The sequence below is a fragment of the Cervus elaphus genome, chromosome 4, assembly GCF_910594005.1.
Source record: "Cervus elaphus chromosome 4, mCerEla1.1, whole genome shotgun sequence".
In the NCBI taxonomy this organism is placed as follows: Eukaryota; Metazoa; Chordata; class Mammalia; order Artiodactyla; family Cervidae; genus Cervus; species Cervus elaphus.
The window spans coordinates 52,499,293-52,522,490 of NC_057818.1; the positions used below are offsets into that span (position 1 = coordinate 52,499,293).

General features: G+C 39.1%; 2 protein-coding genes across 7 annotated transcripts in view; one reads left to right on the plus strand and one right to left on the minus strand.

Annotated features, from left to right (window-relative positions):
• Positions 1–1,798: 1,798 nt before the first annotated feature.
• ZNF283 (zinc finger protein 283) lies at positions 1,799–21,165 on the plus strand. 5 transcript variants are annotated; one of them, XM_043899405.1, is made up of 5 exons: positions 1,799–1,955; positions 3,987–4,052; positions 4,688–4,775; positions 6,762–6,888; positions 15,038–21,165. In XM_043899405.1, exons 2-5 carry the CDS (start codon positions 4,039–4,041, stop codon positions 16,750–16,752), a joined length of 1,944 nt encoding a protein of 647 aa, XP_043755340.1. In that variant the 5' UTR covers positions 1,799–1,955; positions 3,987–4,038; the 3' UTR covers positions 16,753–21,165. The 5 variants fall into 5 exon arrangements, with proteins under 5 accessions (XP_043755340.1, XP_043755342.1, XP_043755344.1 ...); XM_043899406.1 differs by lacking the exon at positions 1,799–1,955 and adding an exon at positions 2,031–2,066; XM_043899407.1 differs by lacking the exon at positions 3,987–4,052.
• Positions 5,825–23,198, minus strand: part of ZNF404 (zinc finger protein 404) — a 34,191-nt gene continuing 16,817 nt past the window's right edge. Inside the window, exon 6 of one of the 2 annotated variants that reach the window (XR_006340605.1) lies at positions 5,825–5,936. The gene's annotated coding sequence lies outside the window, so the exon portion shown is untranslated. Of the gene's footprint in view, positions 5,937–21,222; positions 23,105–23,198 lie in introns of those variants that run through there. The other variant, XR_006340604.1, reaches the window with a different exon arrangement.

Genomic DNA, 23,198 nt, shown 5'->3' on the forward strand with positions numbered 1-23,198 from the left:
TACGTGAACCATGAATTTTCAGATGTTCAAGCTGGTTTTAGAAAAGGCAGAGGAACCAGAGATCAAATTGCCAACATCTGTTGAATCATCAAAAAAGCAAGAGAGTTCCAGAAAAATATCTATTTCTGCTTTATTGACTATGCTAAAGCCTTTGACTGTGTGCATCACAATAAACTGTGGAAAATTCTGAAAGAGATGGGAATACCAGACCACTTGACCTGCCTCTTGAAAGATCTGTATGCAGGTCAGGAAGCAACAGTTAGAACTGGACATGGAACAACAGACTGGTTCCACATTGGGAAAGGAGTGTGTCAAGGCTGTATATTGTCACCCTGCTTGTTTAATTTATATGCAGAGTACATCATGAAAAATTCTGGGCTGGATGAAGCACAGGCTGGAATCAAGATTGTCGGGAGAAATATCAATAACCTCAGCTATGCAGATGACACCACCCTTATGGCAGAAAGCGAAGAAGAACCAAAGAGCCTCTTGATGAAAGTGAAAGAGGAGAGTGAAAAAGTTGGCTTAAAGCTCAACATTCAGAAAACTAAGATCATGGCATCTGGTCCCATCACTTGATGGCAAATAGCTGGGGAAACCGTGGAAACAGTGACAGACTTTATTTTGGGGGGCTCCAAAATCATTGCAGATGGTGACTGCAGCCATGAAATTAAAAGATGCTTGCTCCTTGGAAGGAAAGTTATGACCAACCTAGATAGCATATTAAAAAGCAGAGACATTACTTTGCCAACAAAGGTCCGTCTAGTCAAGGCTATGGTTTTTCCAGTAGTCATGTATAGATGTGAGAGTTGGACTGTAAAGAAAACTGAGTGCCAAAGAATTGATGCTTTTGAACCGTGGTGTTGGAGAAGACTCTTGAGAGTCCCTTGGACTGCAAGGAGATCCAACCAGTCTATCCTAAAGGAAATCAGTCCTGAATATTCATTGGAAGGACTCATGCTGAAGCTGAACTCCAACACTTTGGCTACCTGACGCAAAGAACTGACTCATTTGAAAAGACCCCGATGCTGGAAAAGATTGAAGGCGGGAGGAGAAGGGGATAACAGAGGATGAGATGGTTGGATGGCATCATCAACTCAACAAACACTAGTTCGAGTAAACTCTGGGAGTCAGTGATGGACAGGGAGGCCTGGCATGCTGCAGTCCATGGCGTTGCAATGAGTCAGAGATGACTGAGTGGCTGAACTGAACTGAACTAATCCTGTCATCTTAAAATGTAAATTGTGGGAGTGGGTCTAGTAAGACCTTCACAACCTTGAGACATTCTTTTGATTTATTGTAGTAACCAATTTAAAAAGTATATAGCGCCCTAGCGAGGGGGGCACTCTCGGTCCCCCTTCTGATGTCTATGTCAGAAGCTTTCTCTGTCCTTTTTCATACTTTATTAAAACTCCACTACACAAAAGCTCTTGAGTGATCAAGCCTGGTCCCTGGTCCTGAAACTAAATCTTTTTCGGAGATCACAAATCCGACATCGTTCAAGGTAAGCTACCATAACCCCCATCTCCACCTGCCCTGGACTTGAGAATGCCTTCCTCGACCTTCGCTGACAACTTCTTCACTTTCCCTCAGCCACGCCAAAGACAATGAGGCCACTAGGTTCGGCCAATACTCGGAACTACTCTCTCCGGCAAAGACCAGAAATTCAGATTGGCTTTAGAAAAGGCGCCTGTGACAGGCGGAGCCAAGTTGCATGCTGGGATGAAGGTCCAGGGTCCCATCTTCCGGGGGGGCTGGCCCCGGACTACATTTCCCAGAAGTCTTTCGGCACAAATCCTCTCCGGGCGGGGCGAGTTTGCCGAGAGCGCTTCGAAGTGCTGGGCTAGAGCCTCAGAGGATTTTCCGACTCTTATTTCCCATGAACTTCTGGGCCTAAACTAATCTCAGTCTGTGGGTCCCTTTCCGGTGTCTCCGAGATTTTTGGACTCTGTGCGGTGAGTTGGACGCGTTGGAGGAAGTGGTCAGCTCCCGGTGAGGGTGGGAGGGCTCAGCGGAGTTCTCTAGCGCTCTGTCAGAAACGGCAGTGAGGGAGGGAGGCGCTCGAGGTGAGAAGGCCCGGCGGCTGACAGGTTGGGTGGTGTCCGGAGCCTCAAGTCTGTGTGTGAGCGAGAGTCTGAGAAAAATGGTGTGTGACAGACGGCGTGACAGGGCCAGAGTGTGTCTCCCTAACAGTGTGCGAGATTGGGACTGTGTGACAAAGTGACGAGGTGCGTGGCCTTGTTAGTACGTGTGGTTTGCTTTGGCGGGACGCTCTGGGTTCCCTCTAGACTCTCTTAGTCGCTGCCTGAGTTAAGTGACCCCAAGAAAAGAAGTCCTGTGTTAAGCCCTAGAATGTGTGTTTCCGGCCAGAAGACACAGGTCGAGTCTTGAGATGAGGATTTTACAGTTTTACATCTGGAAGCGTCCTCATCACAGTCTCCTGGGAAGACGTGTAGGATTCCTCTTTGCGGGGCCAACTTTATGTGTCAGCACCATTGCAGCCAGACCTCTGTCCCAAGAATTGCTCTCAGCTGAGTTGCAGCTTCCCCTTTAATGCCGTTTGTTTGTGTGTGGACGACGGCAGATGTAACCCCAGAGAGTGTTTTGTTTGTTTTTAGTTAGGTCTATCTGTGTTCCAAGGAATTCTGGTGTCTCACGATTTCTTCTCATCCCTTCCCGCCGCCCCTACCGACCCCCTCTCTCCCACCTCCTCCCCCACCCCCGGTGCTGCTCGGTTTCTGAGACGACCCTGAGGAGTAGGAAAGAATTGTTGCATATTTAGAAATCAAGGTTCAGGTGAATTTGTCTTTCTTTTTTTTATTCATAGTTCTCTTTGTTTCTTATTTCTCTGTCTGCGTCTCTTTTTTAAGTCTTTATTGAATTTGTTACAACGTTGCTCCTGTTATATGTTTTGGTTTTTCGGCTGGAGGGATCGAGCTGCACTCCCTGGATTGGAAGGCGAAGTCCTAATCACTGGACTGCCAGGGAAGTCTCACCTTTGTTTTTAAATCGTGAGAATTTCTGTTCTCCTTGACTTTAGATATCTCCATTAGTAGTGTCTCTGAAACAGTGTCAGACTTTATTTTGGGGGGCTCCAAAATCACTGCAGATGGTGATTGCAGCCATGAAATTAAAGACGCTTACTCCTTGGAAGGAAAGTTATGACCAACCCAGATAGCATATTAAAAAGCAGAGACATTACTTTGCCAACAAAGGTCCATCTAGTCAAGGCTATGGTTTTTCCAGTGGTCATGTATGGATGTGAGAGTTGGACGGTGAAGAAAGCTGAGCGCCGAAAAATTGATGCTTTTGAACTGTGGTGTTGGAGAAGACTCTTGAGAGTCCCTTGGACTGCATGGAGATCCAGCCAGTCCATCCTAGAGGAGATCAGTCCTGGGTGTTCATTGGTAGGACTGATGATGAAGCTGAAACTCTAATACTTTGGCCACCTCATGCGAAGAGTTGACTCGTTGGAAAAGACCCTGATGCTTGGAGGGATTGGGGGCAGGAGGAGAAGGGGACGACAGAGGATGAGATGGCTGGATGGCATCACCGACTTGATGGACATGAGTTTGAGTAAACTCCGGGAGTTTGTGATGGACAGGGAGGCCTGGCATGCTGCGATTCATGGAGTTGCAAAGAGTCGAACACGACTGAGTGACTGAACTGAACTGAAGTGTCTCTCCTGGACCTTCTGGTGAATGACCCACTATGCTGATGCAGCTCTCTCCCCAGAGACCCCCTATTGTCCTTCTCCTCAGTCAGTAGCCATCTGTTCACATGGCAAATTGTTCAAATCCTCAGATGCATTGGGAGACATTTTTCAAGAATTATATCCAAATGTTTTAAATTGACCAGTGAAGAATGAGAGTGGTGTAGCCACACTTGTTAAGTATCTACTCTGTAGGAAATATTGTTGTGTTTATGTGCGTAGATTTCCTTGCTCTGACTTCGAAGGAAAAAAAATAATTTGTGTTTATTCACAGGAGAATCTTGACAGTGACAGTGTCTCACTGTATAGCGAGCTACAGCTACAAAATGTTGAGGAGCTGGTAGGTGTCATTTGTTTCAGACCCACTGATTTTCAGTGTTGGGCCTGTTGGTTCAGTTTTCTTCATGACTGAATTCCTTATCACTCAATTTTTTACATTTGGAAATATCTTTATTTTTCTGATTGGGCTTCCCTAGTAGCTCAGCTGGTAAAGAATCCACTTGCAATTCAGGAGACCCCAGTTTGACTCCTGGGTCAGGAAACTTCCTGGAGAAGGGATAGGCTACTCACGCCAGTATTCTTGGGCTTCCCTGGTGGCTCAGATGGGAAAGAATCTGCCTGCAATGTGGGAGACCTGGGTTGGGAAGAACCCCTGGAGAAGGGAACAGATACCCACTCCAGTATTCGTGACTGGAGAATTCCATGGACAGAGGAGCCTGGCAGACTATAGTCCATGGGGTCGCAAAGAATTGGACACAGCTGATCAACTTTCACTTTTATTTTTCTGATTACAGAGTTAACGCAGGTTTGTTGCAAAACATTCACCAATCCAGGAAATGTATAGAGAAGGAAGTTAAAATTATATCCCGTAGAGTTAATCATTCTTATTATTTTGATGTCTTTTTATTCAGTTGTTTAAGTCAGGACAGGCTCACTTCAGCATACCTGGACTAAAGCTTCTTTTTCCTTCTGCAGCTCTGTCTTTTCTGGACTCTGTGCTTCACCAATAGAGGAACCCTATGGAGCACTAATTAGTTCCTGGGATTCTAGAACCATGACTGACGTAAGTTGGTCTTTCTCCTTGACATGTTGTGATGTTTAGGTCATGTGGATCTTTTCCTGAATTACCCTAAAGCTTTCTACTTAACAGTACCCCCTCCTTGAACCTCCTTCTCAGTTTTTCCTGTTCCAGTAAACCGTGATGCTAAATAGCCCAGCATCTGCCCTCTGTGCCATTTCCAGTCAGCGCCATTGTATTCATCAACCACATGACTCAGCATCTCCTGTGGCTCAGTCTTCCATCAAAAGCAGTGAAGGGATGGAGTCCTCTAAGGGAAATATTGGAGCATCTATCGAAGAATAACACAAAGAAATATACTGAAAATCAGCTCGCTTTTATTTATATACTAGGAGAGCCAACAGTAGGTTGAGTTCATCATCTTTCAAAGGCACGAAGAGGATTCATACAAGAGGAGGAAAGAGGAGAGAATGAAAGACTTCAGACTTTTAGAAAGCAACAGTTTTCCTTTTGCAAGCCAAGATGCTGATTAATTCATGTTCTATCTAGGAAAAAAAAAGGATAACGTTCCCCCAATAGTTTTCCTTTTTCAGGCTAATATGCAGCTATCAAAGAAGTGGGTCAGGGTCCTCTGCCCTTAGCCAGCTGAATGGTCACCCATGCGAAGAGTTTCAATTGTGTATTCTCTGGTAGAGCTTTGGTGTTTAACTGGCACAGATCCATATAAGACTGTCTTAGTTCTTGCCTTTTGTTATTACTTCCATATTTGTTCAGCCAGGGCTGCCCTGTTTCTCTTATTAGGGTTTCTCATTCCCATGACAAGTCTGTGGTGTGATGAGTTAGTGATGAGGGTTCCTTTGGATCACACAGGAAAACTTGGGAACTTCTACACAGACCTGAGTTTTCCAGAAAGATAAGATAGAATTTGGGATTTCTTAGTTTCAGCTTCAGTTTGTATGAGATCACATGTTTTGCAAACTTGCAGGATTAGAGTGGGAAGTGAGTGGTCTTTCCAGGGATTCCCTTCTCAATAAACACCAGTGTCAAGTCCATTTTGTTACTGACCAGGTTGTGACATCTGTGTCATGTCTGATCTTCTATCTGTATCTTCCAACTTGAGAACAAGGAATTGTTAAGCGATGGATGGTTGATGGTACCACATAAGAAGAGGATCCAGATTCTTAAATACTGGATGATAACAGACTCCTGGAATTAAGAAAATCTTTAAAAGTTTTGTTCACCCTAAATGTACAATAGTTATTAATCTTATATGATAGTTATATGATGAACTGAATTACATCTAATAATGTTTTATGTATTCAATTCATCACAATACGAAAAAAATGCTAACCACAGGGAACTGTACTCAATATTTTATAATTACCTATAAGGGAAAAGAATCTGAAATCCCTGTGCTATATACCTGAAACTAGCACAATATTATAAATCAACTATACTTCAGTAAAAAATTAATATGTTATAAGAAGAAAAAGGAAAATGCCTATGATCTAACAGAATGATTCACTTGAGGTTTAATGGTAATCCTTCATTTAATGGAAATCATTTTTCTAAAATAATAGATTTTATAGTACATTTGGGGAAAAAAGGTGTTTTTTTTCATGTTTTTTTAAAGGAACAAGATGGTGTAGCAATTCCTATATATAAATTTATGAAGGCACATAGCAGGTTGTATGTATGTATACACACCCATAAGCACCCCTGTCGCTTCCCCCAACACACTTTTTATTTAATAGAGGAGAAACTGGGATTATTTTATGCATATCAGACAGATCTGGACAGCTGAGTTATCTCACAGTATACAGGAAGTTCTTTCTGCGATAACAGGCTTCTTCTCGAACATGTAGACACTCTGCTTTAATCATACTAATTTCCTTACTTTTTCCTACCCATCTGTTTCACAGGCTTTCAGCTGACTTGGTTGCTATATTTTTCTCTTCTTATAGGTTATCATTCATACTTCTCTTTCAATTTCTTTAATTTCACAAGTAATGAGTGGGTTTTTGGTTTTAGGGCTTGGTGACATTCAGGGATGTGGCCATTGACTTCTCTCAGGAGGAGTGGGAATTCCTGGACCCTTCTCAGAGGGACTTGTATGTGGATGTGATGTTGGAGAACTACAGCAACTTGGTCTCACTGGGTAAGGTCATATGCCTGAAATAATTTAGACTCTTCTATCTGCAACATCAGCTTTCTCCACTGGGAACTAAAGGGCTGTTTTTGAAGAAACCAGGTGAATTTCTCCTTTCATGTTCTCAAAATAATGTTTTGGTATTCATTGGCTTAGAAATGGGTTCATTGAGCACCTTGATCAGCCCATCCCTCAGGGAGCTTCAACCCTCCTCTGGCCTTTTCTGCAGTGGCCTCTCTTCAGTGACCAAGGAGCTGGATTTGTATTATGGGGCATATGTTTATTTCATAACTACTGTCAGAGAAACCAGATTTCATACTGTGTTTAATGTCAGCATTTCTACAGGTGATCTCTGTCCTTGCTAGTCATAGTGTGGTTCTTTTATGTGAGGGACCATAGAAAGGCCAGAACAGAGTTTGTGAAAGAGGGAGTACCCAGAAGTGAGTGAGGGAGACAGACAGAGCCCAGATAGGCTGTGGTGTTGGTTTCGGGGAATAATGTGGATTGTTCTCTCAGTGATTAGAAGCCATGATTTGGTTTATGTGGGGTTTTAACTTTTTTATTTTTAAGTGTTACACAAACACCTATCATCAGCTTCTTCCAGGGTTTGTTAGAAATTGCAGCTTGTCAGGTCCTACTCTAGCATCTGTATTTACTCATAGTCCCCTAGTGATTTTTTATTCACCTTCAAGAATTGCTCCCCTTTGTTATATTCTGACCCACATATAGGAAGTACAGCTAGAAACAAAATCCTGATACACTGTGGCTTTCAGAAGAACCTCTCTACTTTTTAATAGAGTGGTGGATTGAATGAACAGAAATTCATTGCATACTAAGTGAACATGTTCCTTTACTTCCAACATATTTGAAGTTGAAAATTACAATCTGAACTTTGCACTTTACAAAGTTAAATCCTACACTGAGTTAAATCCTAGAAATGTCTCACAAAACTTGTTTTCACCTTAGCAAAATAATAACAGTAACAATAATAACATTAATAGTTAACATTATGCTTACTAAAAACCAGGCCCTGTACTAAGCAGAGCAAATACATGAACGTTTTTAACTTTTACAACATCCCCATGAGGTAGGTACTATTTTTAACCCTTTTTATGATGAGATTACCGAGGCACATACAGTTTAAATGACCTCCCAAGGTCACACAGCTTGTGGGGATATAGTGGCAACAGTTGAACCTAAGAAGTCTGGCTCTAGAATCTGTGTTTTAAAACCACTGTTATGTGTTCTGTTTGCTCAAAAGAGGTAGAACCTGAATGAGCCTAAAACAAGATCATTTATCTACTTTATATGATCTCATGTTCTTCATTCCCACTGTTTCTCTCTTCTCTGGAGTCTTTATCAATATTATTTTTACCTTTATTGCAAATTTAACCAAATGTTTTGCACTTATAATTAAAAAAAACACAAAAAAACAAATCTCTCAAACCATTTGAGATTTCTTTTCCTGCAAGTAGACACTCCATTTCTAAGCCAGATATAGCAGCATTATTGGAGCAAGGAGAAGAGCCCTGGATAATTGTCGGGGATGTGAGGAGGTGCAAGAAGTTAGATCCCAGGAAGGCAAAGGCAGGAGGGAGCCATCAGCCCGGGGAACAACCTCACAGGTTACACAAGAAGAGAAAGGGAACAGCTGGGATGGTGTTTGGAAGGTCCTTATGAAGGACCAAGGCCTGTGGAGTGAAGGCCTGACACCTGGGAGAAGATAGAGATCTCAGTTTGAGCTACCAGGGGAACTTCATCTTGATCTCATTTCTGAGACTCTTTGTTTCTCCTATTTCCTTCCATTTCAGTGAGGAATTCTTTTTTGTTCCCATTGGAACTATTTTACTTATATGTTGGATATAGCTATTTTACAGCTGTTTTGCATTTGTGTATGTGAATGAATATACATACTCGTTCATCAATTCAGCACATATTTGGAGTTACTACTCCTAGCCAGGCTGCATACTGGGCACTATTAATACCATCAGGAACAAGATTGATAACTTGCTCATTCTTGTGTACTTTGTGTCATTGGGGAGGAACATAAATAAGTAAATAAATAGATAAATAGTATCATGTAATGAAACATGTTGTTCATGAGAGGCAGGCAGCATAAGAGAACAGAAAATGATGGGAACTGATACAGCTAATTCAGATAAGGGGGTCAGGGAAAGCTTTTGTGAATAGAAATGTGACGTCTAGGATCAGGTTATATGAATACCTGGGGGAGGAACATTTCAGTCACAATGAACTGAAGGGCAAAGGCCCTGAAGGTGGTAAGGAACTTTATTGGAAGAAATCTAAGAAGGGTAGAGTTAGTAAAGGAGTGTGTACTAAGAAATTGGGTCCCAGAGATAAGCACGGGTTAGATTAATATACAGTTGTGTTGTTGTTTTCTTAGGAATTTGGATTGTTTAGTTTCAGTCTGAAACAACTCATTCATCTTTTCTTGATTTACATTCCTTATTTCTTGAATAAAAATTTACAATATTATGTTTCAAGTATATAGCAAAGTGATTCAGTTATACATATATGTGTGTGTATATATATATATATATATTTCAGATTGTATTCCATTATAGGTTATTATAAGATATTGACTATAGTTCCCTGTGCTATACAGTAAGTGCTTGTTGCTCTTCTATTCTGTGTATAGTAGTTTTGTTAATCCCATACTCTTAATTTCTTCCTCCTCTGACTTTCCCCTTTGGTAACCATAAGTTTCTTTTCTATGTCTCTGAGTCTGTTTCCATTTTGTATATAGATTCATTTGTATTATTTCTTAGATTCCACATATAAGTGATGTCATATAATATTTGTCTTCCTCTGTTTGACTTACTTCACTTAGTATGATGTTCTCTAGAGCCATCCATGTTGCTGCAAATGGCTGAGTAATATTCACTGTGGATATATCATATCCTCTTAAACCAGTTGTCTGTTGATGGGCATTTGGGTTGTTTCCATGTCTCGGCTATTATAAATAATGCTGCTATGAACATGGGGTGCATGTATCTTTTTGAATTACAGTTTTTGTCTTTTCAAGATATATGCCCAGGAATGGGATTACTGGATAATAATAATTGCTCTATTTTTAGTATTTTTAAGGAACTTCTGTTTTTGTTCTCCATAGTGACTGTACCATTTTACATTCCCACCAACAGTGTATGAGGGTTCCGTTTTCTCCATAGTCTCTCCAGCATTTATTACTTACAGACTTTTATGATGGCCATTCTGACTGGTATGAAGGGGTGCCTCAGTGCAGTTTTGTTGTGCATTTCTGTAGTAATTAGTGATGTAGAGCATTTTTTCATGTGCTTGTTGGCTATCTTTGGAGAAATGTCTATCTAAGTCTTGTGCCCATTTTTTAATTGGGTTGTTTATCTTTATTGATACTGAGTTGTATGAGCTGTTAGTGTATTTTGGAAATTAACCCCTTTAATGAGGCTTTTATGAGGAGGAACTTTGAGGCTATTAAATATTGTATTCCTCTTCAAACTTTCAGTTTATTCATATGTTGGATTTCTAGTCAGCAGGTTGTAATTTGTCCTTCCCATTATTTATTTTGAAGCTCAAAATATATGAGCTGTTCCCAGATGTGATCCATGGGAACCCTCTAAATAGTAGCTTCTGTGTCCTTTGGCATGTCTCCATCACACTTAGAGCACCTCCTTATTTTCTGACATAACTCCAGCCCTAAAGTCAGCCTTTTCTTCAAGGTGCCTTGGTTCCTTTTAGTTGAGTATGGTATTTAGAAGCCAGAATCTGAGTGTTAGATTTGCTCATTGCTGCTGGGAAATGGCTTTCCCTAGGGCCTCTCAGTGAACAGAGGAGGGAGAGAATATGTTTATATGCACACATGCATATATGTACACACTTTTACATCTATACTATGAGTTCACACAGATGTCTCCAGTTCCTTTTCAACACTACAGGTTTCATTTCAGCTTATGCATCTTCCATATTTCTAATTCTCTTTTCTGACAATGAAAAACCTGGGTTCCATTATTCTTAATGTATTTATAGTTGACCCTTGAACAACATGGGTTTGAGCCATGCCGGTCCACTTATATGCAGATTTTTTTCAAGAAATATACAGTTGACTCTCCGTTTCCACAGGTTCTACAACCATGGAAAAGGAGGGCCAACTGTGGGACTTTGCATCCTTGGGTACCTGAGGTGGGTTCTGGAACCAATCCCCCAAGATGCCAAGGGATGATTGTACTTATTTGATCAAACTTTCTGTGACTAAGCAGTCTTCTGTCATCACTACCACCACCACCTTGACCGTGTGATTGCCTTTCTATCCCACTTGGGCTGTGACAACCCATGCAAGTCACTAAGCACATGAACACTTGTCCTAACCTTGCTTGCATTCTGACTCCTGACATGAGACAACCCTTTTACATTGTGACCATCCTTATGCTGGCTGACCTTCAGATCCTGCTCTGGGCCTCATTTTATTAAATCCTGATCCTTGAGGATGCGTTTTGAAAATATTCTATGTGATGAGATGGAAAGTCTTCATTAAGCTCTTCTGCTGTATACTGAAGTGTAGTGGTTACCTTGCAGGAAACTGCCTGTGTCGTTGTTTGAATTATGAGTTAAACTAGCTGCTTTTTTCATGGAACACCCTTTTTTTTCTTTCCTTGAAAGAATGACTGACAGGCAGACAATGGTTGAAGGCTTGAGTAGTTGGAAACATTTTCTTCTAAATGAGCATGTCACTTTAAGAACAACTAAGATTATTTATTGCCAATGATAAAATTTAAACTTTCAAGTAAAAATTAGAATTGTGTGAAGCTTATATCCATTATTTTGAGCTTTCAATTCAGTTCAGTTGCTCAGTCGTGTCCAACTCTTTGTGACCCCATGAATCGCAGCATGCCAGGCCTCCCTGTCCATCACAAACTCCCGGAGTCTACCCAAACCCATGTCCATCGAGTCAGTGATGCCATCCAGCCATCTCATCATCTGTCATCCCCTTCTCCTCCTGCCCCCAATCCTTCCCAGCATTAGGGTCTTTTCCAATGAGTCAACTCTTCGCATGAGGTGGCCAAAGTATTGGAGTTTCAGCTTCAGCATCAGTCCTTCCAATGAATACCCAGGACTGATCTCCTTTAGGGTGGACTGGTTGGATCTCCATGCAGTCCAAGGGACTCTCAAGAGTCTTCTCCAACACCACAGTTCAAAAGCATCAATTCTTCAGCGCTTAGTTTTCTTCACAACTCTCACATCCATACATAACTACTGGAAAAACCATAGCCTTGACTAGATGGACCTTTGTTGGCAAAGTAATGTCTCTGCTTTTAAATATGCTATCCAGGTTGGTCATAACTTTCCTTCCAAGGAGTAAGCGTCTTTAATTTCATGGCTGCAATCACCATCTGCAGTGATTTTGGAGCCCAAAATAATAAAGTCTGACACTGTTTCCACTGTTTCCCCGTCTATTACGCATGAAGTGATGGGACCAGATGCCATGATCTTAGTTTTCTGAATGTTGAGCTTTAAGCCAACTTTTTCACTCTCCTCTTTCACTTTCATCAAGAGGCTTTTTAGTTCTTCTCCACTTTCTGCCATAAGGGTGGTGTCGTCTGCATATCTGAGGTTATTGATAGTTCTCCCTGCAATCTTGATTCCAGCTTGTGCTTCTTCCAGCCCAGCGTTTCTCATGATGTACTCTGCATATAAGTTAAATAAGTAGGGTGACAATATACAGCCTTGATATACTCCTTACCTATTTGGAACCAGTCTGTTGTTCCATGTCCAGTGCTAACAGTTGCTTCCTCACCTGCATACAGGTTTTTCAAGAGACAGGTCAGATGGTCTGGTATTCCCATCTCCTTCAGAATTTTCCACAGTTTATTGTGATCCACACAGTCAAAGGCTTTGGCATAGTCAATAAAGCAGAAATAGATGTTTTTCTGGAACGCTCTTGCTTTTTCTGTGATCCAACGGATCTCTGGTTTCAACAGATCCAATTTGATCTCTGGTTCCTCTGCCTTTTCTAAAACCAGCTTGAACATCTGGAAGTTCACGGTTCATGTATTGCTGAAGCCTGGCTTGGAGAATTTTGAGCATTACTTTACTAGCGTGTGAGATGAGTGCAGTTGTGCGGTAGTTGGAGCATTCTTTGGCCTTGCCTTTCTTTGGGAATTTTGAGCTTTACAGCTTCCCAATAAATATTTTTCTGATGAGGTAGATATATTTTTAACTTATGGTTTTTTTTTCGATATTATGTAATGAAATATGTCAGCATTTCAAATATCTGCAGAATTCAGTGAGCCAGTATTTTTCAAATGACCAGTGCATGATATTACAGAATTATGCATGGATAAAAGAAAATCATCCAAAGTGCAATGGATTCTGTAACATAGTATGAAAAGTTCATGGGTATGGTTGCATACTCCACCTTGGAACTAACCTTTTAAGAAACCATCACTTCTCCTGTTTTACTGTATCAAAGAATAGCATCCACTATTACCTAAACAAGCTCATAGAATATTCTGCTATTTTATAATTATATATCTGTTAGAGGCTGGATTTTCTTCATATGCTGTTTTCTTCAGTGCTATTTATTCAACCAAAATAGCATTGCCACAATTTGAATGCAAAAGAATCCAGTTGTCTTCTGTTAAGCCAGATATTAAAGAGACTTACAAAATATTTTAAGAAGTTATTCATTAATTTTTTGTTTTGGAATTTTTATTCCAAATATTACTTTTCACAAAATGTGTTATTTAACATTAACGATTTATCATTTTTAAATAAATTAATAACTTTAAATTTCTCAGTTTTAATTTCTAATATGGTTAATTTCAAAAGATATAACCTACATAAACAAAAGCTCTTTTGGGTCCTTAATGCTTTTTTTTTAAAAAACATCTAAAAAGAAGTTAAACTTCTGTTCATTTACTATCACTGTTGAGACTTAAACAAAACATTCAAATACCAAGTAATTATAATTCAAGTTCAATTCAGATTTGTTGAACTACTTATTGAGGCTAAGTTGTACATAAGTGCACTCCTTTTAGTTTACATTTGGTCATCTCAAAGTAATTGTAATATTAGGTTGGTCAGTTTAAATACTGGCTTCCTTTTGGATATACACACAGTCTTTACACCCAAATGTTATTGTATACAAAACAATAAGAAATTATTAAATAAAATAGAAATAGTCAATGCAGTGTAGGCCTGTGCCCAATTATTCTTGATTAAAATTACTTCCCACAATCATTTCCACAGTATTCGTCCACCATTTATTAGCTTACCAAGGTATTAAACAATCACCAATAGGCAAAAACACTAGATTTGTATACTTTGTATTGCAGATATACTTACACATGCGCAAGCAAGGGATTCACCAATATTGAAGAGTATGAGTCTACTGAGACCAAAAAGTTTGAGAACTATTGCTTCAGGGTATGGTTCTTACTTTCAATATATGGTTTTTGAGAGGCCTCAAAATAAATGCTTGGGAGTGTTCATTGAGGTCTTTCCATTTGAATTGGGTTGACTTCCAGTGTGCAACCTCTAGAATCTCCGATTTTAGTCAATGCCGCAGGCACCTTGTAAATGCATAACATTTGGTTACAGATTCAGGGGAGAACCCCAACATAGGTTCCTGGGGCTCCTTTGCATGGCTTCTCCTTTGATAAACCTTGAACCACAAATTCCACTCACTTTAGCAGCCCTGAATTCAGATCGTAATATCCTTGCCCAGTGACTTGCTTGATGGAAAGGCACATTTTAGTTTAAGAGACTGTTTACCAAGGAAGATGATGAGGAACTTGTTAAAATGACCCTTGTGGAATCCTCCAGAAAACTGTCAAATCAGAACATGATGATGACAGAAAACAACAAAATTCTGTAAAGCAATTATCCTTTAATAAAAAATAAATTTTATTTTTTTTTTAAATAAACTTTTTAAAAAGGCCAAAAAAAAAAAAAAAAAAAAAGAACATGATGAGATCACAAGAGTTGAAAAATCACAGCTGAATTTGTTGTTGGACAGGAGAGAGGCTTGTGCTTAGGAATTCACTAAATCTCCTGATTCAGTTCACTTATGAGTATTATTTTCAATTTGTCTTTACTTCTAGTATAAAGGACTTTTTTTCTGGTAAAGGGAATAAAATGTGGTTTTCTTATTTTCTTTCAGATTTGGAGTCGACATATGAGACAAAAAATACATTTTCAAAAAAGGACATTTTTGAAATTAATTTTTCCCAGTGGAAGATAAAGGAAAGAAATAAAACCATTAAGCTTGAGGCATCCATTTTCAAAAATAACTGGAAGTGTAAGAGCAGATTCAAGGGGCTCCAGGGACACCAAGAGAGATTCTTCAGTCAAGTGATAATCAGCTATGAAAAAATGCCCACTTACAAAAAGCATGAATTTCTCATTGCACATCAAAGAACTCCTAATCGAGAAAAACCCTACATTTGTAAGGAATGTGGGAAGGCTTACAGTCATGGCTCAAAACTTGTTCAACATGAGAGAATTCATATGGCTAAAAAACATTTTGAATGTAAAGAATGTGGGAAGGACTTTTTAAGTGCCTATCAACTCACTGTGCATCAGAGATTTCATACTGGTGAGAAACCTTATGAATGTAAGGAGTGTGGGAAGACCTTTAGTTGGGGATCAAGCCTTGTTAAACATGAGAGAATTCATACTGGTGAGAAACCCTATGAATGTAAAGAATGTGGGAAGGCCTTTAGTCGTGGCTATCACCTTACTCAACATCAGAAAATTCATATTGGTGTGAAATCTTATGAATGTAAAGAATGTGGGAAGGCCTTTTTTTGGGGCTCAAGCCTTGCTAAACATGAGATAATTCATACAGGTGAGAAACCTTATAAATGTAAAGAATGTGGGAAGGCCTTCAGTCGTGGCTATCAACTTACTCAGCATCATAAAATCCATACTGGTAAGAAACCTTATGTATGTAAAATTTGTGGAAGGGCTTTTTGTTGGGGCTATCAACTTACTCGACATCAGATATTTCATACTGGCAAGAAACCCTACGAATGTAAGGAATGTGGGAAGACCTTTAATTGTGGCTCGAGTCTGGTTCAACATGAGAGAATCCATACTGGTGAGAAACCCTATGAATGTAAAGCATGTGGAAAGGCCTTTAGTCGTGGCTATCACCTTACTCAGCATCAGAAAATCCATACTGGTGAGAAACCTTTTGAATGTAAGGAATGTGGGAAGGCCTTCAGTTGGGGTTCAAGCCTTGTTAAACACGAGAGAGTTCATTCTGGTGAGAAATCTTATGAATGTAAAGAATGTGGAAAAACCTTTGGTAGTGGTTATCAACTTACTCGACATCAGATATTTCATACTGGTGAGAAACCCTATAAATGTAAGGCATGTGGGAAGGCCTTTAATTGTGGCTCGAGTCTGGTTCAACATGAGAGAATCCATACTGGTGAGAAACCCTATGAATGTAAAGAATGTGGAAAGACCTTTAGTCGTGGCTATCACCTTACTCAACATCAGAAAATCCATACGGGTGAGAAACCTTTTAAATGTAAGGAATGCGGGAAGGCCTTTACTTGGGGTTCAAGCCTTGTTAAACATGAGAGAGTTCATACTGGTGAGAAATACTATGAATGTAGAGACTGTGGGAAGGCCTTTGATAGTGACTATCAACTTAGTGTTCATCAGAGATTTCATACTGGTGAGAAACCTCATCAATGTAAGGAATTTGGGAAGACCTTTACTTGTGGCGCAAGCCATGTTCAACATAAAAGAATTAATAATAATGATAAACCCTACAAATATAAAGAGTGTGGGGAAGCCTTTATATGGACAGCCTATTCAAATGGGGCGGTTGATGCTGGTGAAACTATGACTGAAGAAATGTGAAAGAATGTGTTTTGGTGTGTGTATAGACAACTTACTTAATGTGAGAAGTCTTATTCTTGAGAAACCTTTTGAATGTAGGGAATGTGCAAAACCCTAAACTGTGTATGGATAATTGATATCAGAAAATTCATATTAGTGAGAAATATTTTGAAAATGAGGACTAAGAAATGACTTCTGTATGATCTTGAACGTCTATACTGACGTGAAGCCATTTAATTGTAGGAAATATGTAAAGATCTTTATTTTATTTAAGATCTTTAATTCATAGTACAAAGTCTCATAAGTGTTGGAAAAATTATGCTCATCAGAAACTCTCTAAGGCATATGGGAAGATTCTAAATTTAATTTGGTTCTTGTATATCAGAGAATTCATACTGCTGTGAAATCCTGTGAATTTAAGGAGTATGGGAAGACTTGTAATCATGGTAAACATCTTAAAATACATCAGGGAATTCATCCTAATGAGAAGCCATTTGAATTAGAATTGTAGGAAGGCCTTTAGACAACTGCTACTCCAACTATTGTCCAGAGACGTTTTGCCAGTCTATAAAATCATTGCCTGTCAATCATGAGATAAATGCAGAAAGTGAGAGTAAATGTTTGGAAACTTTTATAGAAATTTGATATTGCCATAACATTATCATTATATTTTACAAAAGTATCAGTCAATCAATGATTGGAAATTTAAAATGAAAAGTTTGTCCTTCCCTCTATAAGTTGAGAGACAACATTCATACTTTTTAAAACAGGAGACAAGTCACAAAGTAACTTAATTAGAATAAGAAATTCTTCACTTGTTGGACAATGATTAGAATAGCAGAATACTTAATACTTCATAAGATAAATATGATGTATACTTCATCAGACTTTGGTAAATCTGAATAAGAAAAGTCAAGAAAGTTGGCAACATTGTAGAATCATTAATAAGAAAAGAGATATAATTAGAGATGTGGAGGTTTTTTTTTTTTTTTTTTAATTTAAGGCAACACAATGTATTTAAACATATTTGGATCAATAAGCAAAGAAAAAGACTGAAAAAAAATTGCTCCAAGATCTCTTTTTTAGAAACAATAGTTGGAAATTGTCATCTTCTTAGGGATCAATTTCAAGAGGAAAAAAAATTTTTTTGCTATCTCATCTGGATAACATATATATCTAGTAACAAAACTAAATGGAGATAGCCTCCAAAAAGCAAAAGCTAGATTAATTGAATTTGCATGCATATGTGTTCAGTCGCTTCAGTCATGTCCAACTCTTTGTGAACTCGTGGACTATAGCCCGACAGGCTCCTCTGTCCATGGAGATTCTCCAGGCAAGAATATTGGAATGGGTTGCCATGCCTTCTTCCAGGGGAACTTCCTGACCCAGGTAAATGCAAAATTTTTAAGTAAAACACCAATAAGCAGAATCCAGATGTAAGATTGCACAGTAGAAAATAATTTTTATGGAATATTCAAGCCCGAAACTTTCTGGTTTAAATGGAAATATAGGCTAACTGACCAAAAAAAAAAAAAAAAAAAAATGAATCAGTATAAGTTTAATTCATTCTGATAGTTCATCTTAAGATTTGTGTGACTTTTAGAGTAGGAAATTACACATAATGACTTAATTCTAAGAAGAATTTAATATTTGTAAATCAGAATGCATCTCAAAATTGGTGACTTTTCATTTTCATCTGGGTGGCTGTTATGATTTACTGCCGGCATGAAAACATATTAGTTATGATGAAATAAAAGAATGTTTATATACTCAGAATTTGACCCTTTAAAAATGACTGATTTCCAAAAATCAGTTACATCAGAACTGCACTGACAAATGTCTGTGGTTCATCTTGGTCATTGTTTTAATCTGCACCTCACCTCTGTGTCCATTTTTGCAGATAGGCCATCCATGGTATCTCTGTTCAGTCGTTTATAGTCTAGTGGTTGACAGCATTATTCCACATAATTGTAATAATCAAATGTAACACAAAGCAGAATACTTTGAGTGTTTTAATAGAATATATCATCACCAGTTAGTATTTTACTCCTCCTGGGTACCATATTTGCATGTTAACTAGGAGATATGGTGATAGCACCTTATCCTACCATTTCTGAAATTGTAGGTCTCGGAAGTCACCAGTGCTTAATAGTACTTCAGAAACAAAGGAAATTAATCCTCTGATTCAAGAAGCTTATGAAGCAGCATCTTCTAAAATACCCTCTTAAGGAACCACCTAAAGTACCTTATCAGCTTATCAAAAGGCTAAAGAGTAGTGAAGAAAATGGTTCAACTGTGTTTAAGTTGGCATATCTCAAACTTCACTATGGAAATACCAATTCTCATGACTTATTAACATCTTGAGGGTGTCAAACTGCATTGGGAGGCGCAACCATAACTAAGAGAGGATAAAGTTGGAAATTTCAGTCACCAAGTCTGATTGTTTAGCTATGACAGGATGACAGTATCGTACTCTCAGTTGCCTTCTAATGTTTTCTCTTACTTATGAGTAAATATCTTTGTTGTGTCTAAGTAGGCATGGCTCCTGAGTTTTATCAAATGCCATTTTATTATCTCTTCCTGCAGTTGTATTTGTTATACTGTGATAAGTATTTATACTGACAGACTCTTTGACTTCTTCTTGTTTCTAGGTATGCTCAGGTTAGCCATTGTGTGTGTGTGTGTGTGTGTGTGTGTGTGTGTGTGTGTGTTTTGGATGCACTACTTGATTTCACTTACTACTATTTTATTTAGAATTTTTACATCTCGTGAGTAAGACTATATGATGATTTTCTTTTAGAATGTATTTTTTTGTTTTTGTATTGCAATTACCTGTTCTTTAAAATTGCATGACTGTATTGGGTTGTTTTGTTTTGAATTGGAGGTCCTTAATCACTTTTCTAGTTTAATCTGTTGATTTTCTTGTCTTTGAATTTCTACTTAGGACACAACAATTTCACTGAATATCCAGCACAGTTACTTTAAGGAATCTTCATAGTACCAGCCAAGATCCACATAAAAAGAGTATTCCAACATAGTCCCTAATTGAAAATCTTTCAGTATGTGTTCTGGAAGATACCATGTTGGGAAGTCAGAGTGCCTTATAGGACTGTTAGAATTAGCCATGTCTTTCAGAGTATGTACATTTCTTTCTGTGTATACTGTGAAGTAGAATTGCTTGAGTTTGTTTATGGGTATGTCCATGTTCAGCTTTAATAAGTTTAGTTCTCCTACATATTAATAGATTTCCAAACAAATATACCAGCTGGCACTCCCAACAGCAGTGTGTGTTCGTATCCTTGACAATATGTGGCATCATCAGTTAAAAAATATATGTACATATTTTGCTACTGTGGTAGGTATACAGTGGTACCTGATTGTAATGATTGTGGTTCACATTTCCAGTTTTCTGATTGTCTGCTGGGTATTTGAATTTTTCAGTATCTCTTCACTCCTTGCTCATACATCATTGGATGCATTAGGTGTGTACAGTTTCACAAAGTATCTGCACAATTTCTAGGACAGGATTTGACACCTAGGCCATCGTGTGTGCATTTATCCTCCACTAGACAGGGAGCTGGTTGATGGCTATGATGGAATCAGCTTTGTCTTTGCATCTCCATCTCCCAGTATGATCCGTAAGTTTTAGTTGTTTAACACAGTTAAGATACACTCATCAGAAATTAAAAGAACCAAAATGATTGAAGCAATGAGGAAGTATATTGAGTCATATAATATGATCCATTCTGGGCTGGTTGCCCTTTGTGCTTGACATGAGAAATACTGTGATCTCCACCACCATCACATTAGAGATTCTTTTCACTTCTCTCCTACGTGGAGTTTCTAGTTTTCTGCTTGCTCCCGTGGAGCAACCTCCAGTTGCTTTCTTAGAAGGGGGTGATTTTTGAAATAACTCACGTGGTTAAAAAGGTTATTCTCCCCTTCTGTTTCTGATGTCTCATTTTGGCCAGCAGATTCTTGGGCATGTTCTTTTCATGGTCCATGGCAGAAGCACAAAATGCTGAGCCAAAACATCTTTAAAGTCTGTACAACCGTCCTGATCAGCTCACATTCTGTTGATTAGACAAGTCAAGTGGACAAGCCCAACATTAACAGAGGCAGGGGTGAACCATGCCAAGGGCAGATGGTAAAGGAAGAATTGTGGGAAAACAGTATAAGCTACCAGGCTCATAACAACATAGGTGGCTTCCCTATATTACCTTATGGGGGTAGCTGAGCAATAGTTAATCATTTCAAAGATAATATGTCAGCCAATAGAAAAATATAAACCTTTCCTATAACCATGCTCATAGTTGCCAAATGAATTTATAAATTTACATCCATTTCTTTTAAAAATAGTAAATTATCATGTATTAATATTGTTTAAATTGAGTCTTCCTTGGTGGCTCAGTGGTAAAGAATCTGCCTGCCAATGCAAGAGATGCAGTTTCAATCCCTGGGTTGGGAAAATCCCCTGGAGAAGGGAATGGCTACCCACTCCAGTGTTCTTGCCTGGGAAATCCCATGGACAGAGGAGCATGGCAGGCTACAGCCCATGGGTTTGCAGAAGAGTTAGACACAACTTAGTGACTAAACAACAAATTGAGTCTTACGATGATTGTGGCAGAATGATTGTCACTAATATGTCTGTTTATGAATCAGTTCAGTTCAGTCACTCAGTCATGTCTGACTCTTTGTGACCCCATGGGCTGCAGCACGCAGTCCATGAATAGTTATGAATAGTTGTGGAGAAAATTACAAGAAAAAGGGAGAAAATGTGTCAGAATTCTGTACATTAAGATGCTTTGTAATATCCAAAGTTAAAGAAGTTTCTCTTTCATACAGACTTCCTGAAAATGTGACCCCCACCATGTGAGCACAGTTTGACAAAGAAATAAAAGGTATGGGCAGATAAACAGGTGTTCTTACTTTGTGGGGTTGTCTCACAACATGGAACTCCTCCAAATGAGTATTATTTGGATGTTAGTGCTGGACTGGGAGGTGCTCTAACAAAAGGCTGTGCAGGGTCCCACTGACAGCCTTTTAAAAGAGGGAGGCTATTGGAAGAGGTCATCAAAAGGAGGTGACCACTGGTTGACCTGAAAGCTGGACCCTGGCAATTGGAGACTCCTCCCTATCCCCTTGCTTGGAATGTACAGTCTGCCCAATGTTCTCACACCAGGAGCCATTTCAAGGATACAGCCTTGAGATGCTAATGTGTTGTTGAGACCATCTGGACAGTAAATGTGACTGAACTCATTTAAGGCTTCTCTGTAAACAGCTTGCAGCTGCCCAAGATAAGCCTCCTACATAAGTTCCCTTGCTTATTTACACTGCCACCTACCAATTTGGAGTGGTCTGCCTATTCTGTTGCCCTCCATGTACATGGGTCAGTTTTGAGTTTCACCTGGAAACTCCTGAGTTTGTGAACCAACACCAAGAAGGGAAAGTGCTTGGAGACTTTGAGAGGAACTGGAAGGTCAGAGGTGCGGGAGCATCACTCTTGGATGTGCACTTCATTTCCCTTTCCCTGAAAGCTTAGTTGTGATTTAAGTATCATTTGGCTGGATCCCTTCCCCTAAGAGTTCCTTCAAACAACTTCCATAGGTTACATTCAGTGGATGGCATAATTGCTGAGCCCCAGCATAGCTGAGATTTTTTTTCTTTTTTGTGTGCATTAGTCTGGGTTCTCCAAAGAAACAATTAATAGGTGATGATACATATACACTTTGCCAACAAAGGTCTGTATAGTCAAAGCTGTGGTTTTTCCAGTAGTCATTTATGGATGTGAAAGTTGGACCATAAAGAAGACTAAGTGCCAAAGAATTGATGCCTTTGAACTTTGGTACTGGAGAAGACGCTTGAGAGTCTCTGGACAACAAGGAGATCAAGCCACTCAATCCCAAAGGAAATAAACCCTGTTAATCCAAAAAGGATTAACACAAAGAAAACCATACTGAGGCACATCATACTTAAACAGCTGAAAACTGAAGGTAATGAGAAAATCTTGGAAGCATGAAGACAAAAATGACTTGTCTTCAGAAATGAAGCAGAAAAATATAAAACAAGACGCAGAATTCAGTAGCAAAGAAAAGAATCCATAAAGAACAAAGGCATTTCAGTAAAAGAAACAATTAAAATTTGTCATTCAGTTCAGTTCAGTCGCTCAGTCATGTCCGACTCTTCGCGACCCCATGAATCGCAGCATGCCAGGCCTCCCTGTCCATCACCAACTCCTGGAGTTCACTCAAACTCATGCCCATCGAGTCAGTGATGCCATCCATCCATTTCATCCTCTGTAGTTGGCTTAAAGCTCAACATTCAGAAATTTGTCATTAGCAGACATGTACTCCAAGAAATTAAGTTCTTCAAGCTGAAGGGAATTGATAATGGAAATTTAGATCATTGGGAAGGAATGAAGATCATGTGAAAAAGTAAATATATGAGTAAATAAAAAAGATTAGAGC

What these genes read in the sequence shown, in the direction of transcription:
- ZNF283 (XM_043899405.1), top strand. An exon ending in ATTCTAGAACCATGACTGAC is followed by an intron (nt 4,776 to 6,761) that starts GTAAGTTGGTCT and finishes TTTTGGTTTTAG; the next exon opens with GGCTTGGTGACATTCAGGGA. An exon ending in CAGCAACTTGGTCTCACTGG is followed by an intron (nt 6,889 to 15,037) that starts GTAAGGTCATAT and finishes ATTTTCTTTCAG; the next exon opens with ATTTGGAGTCGACATATGAG.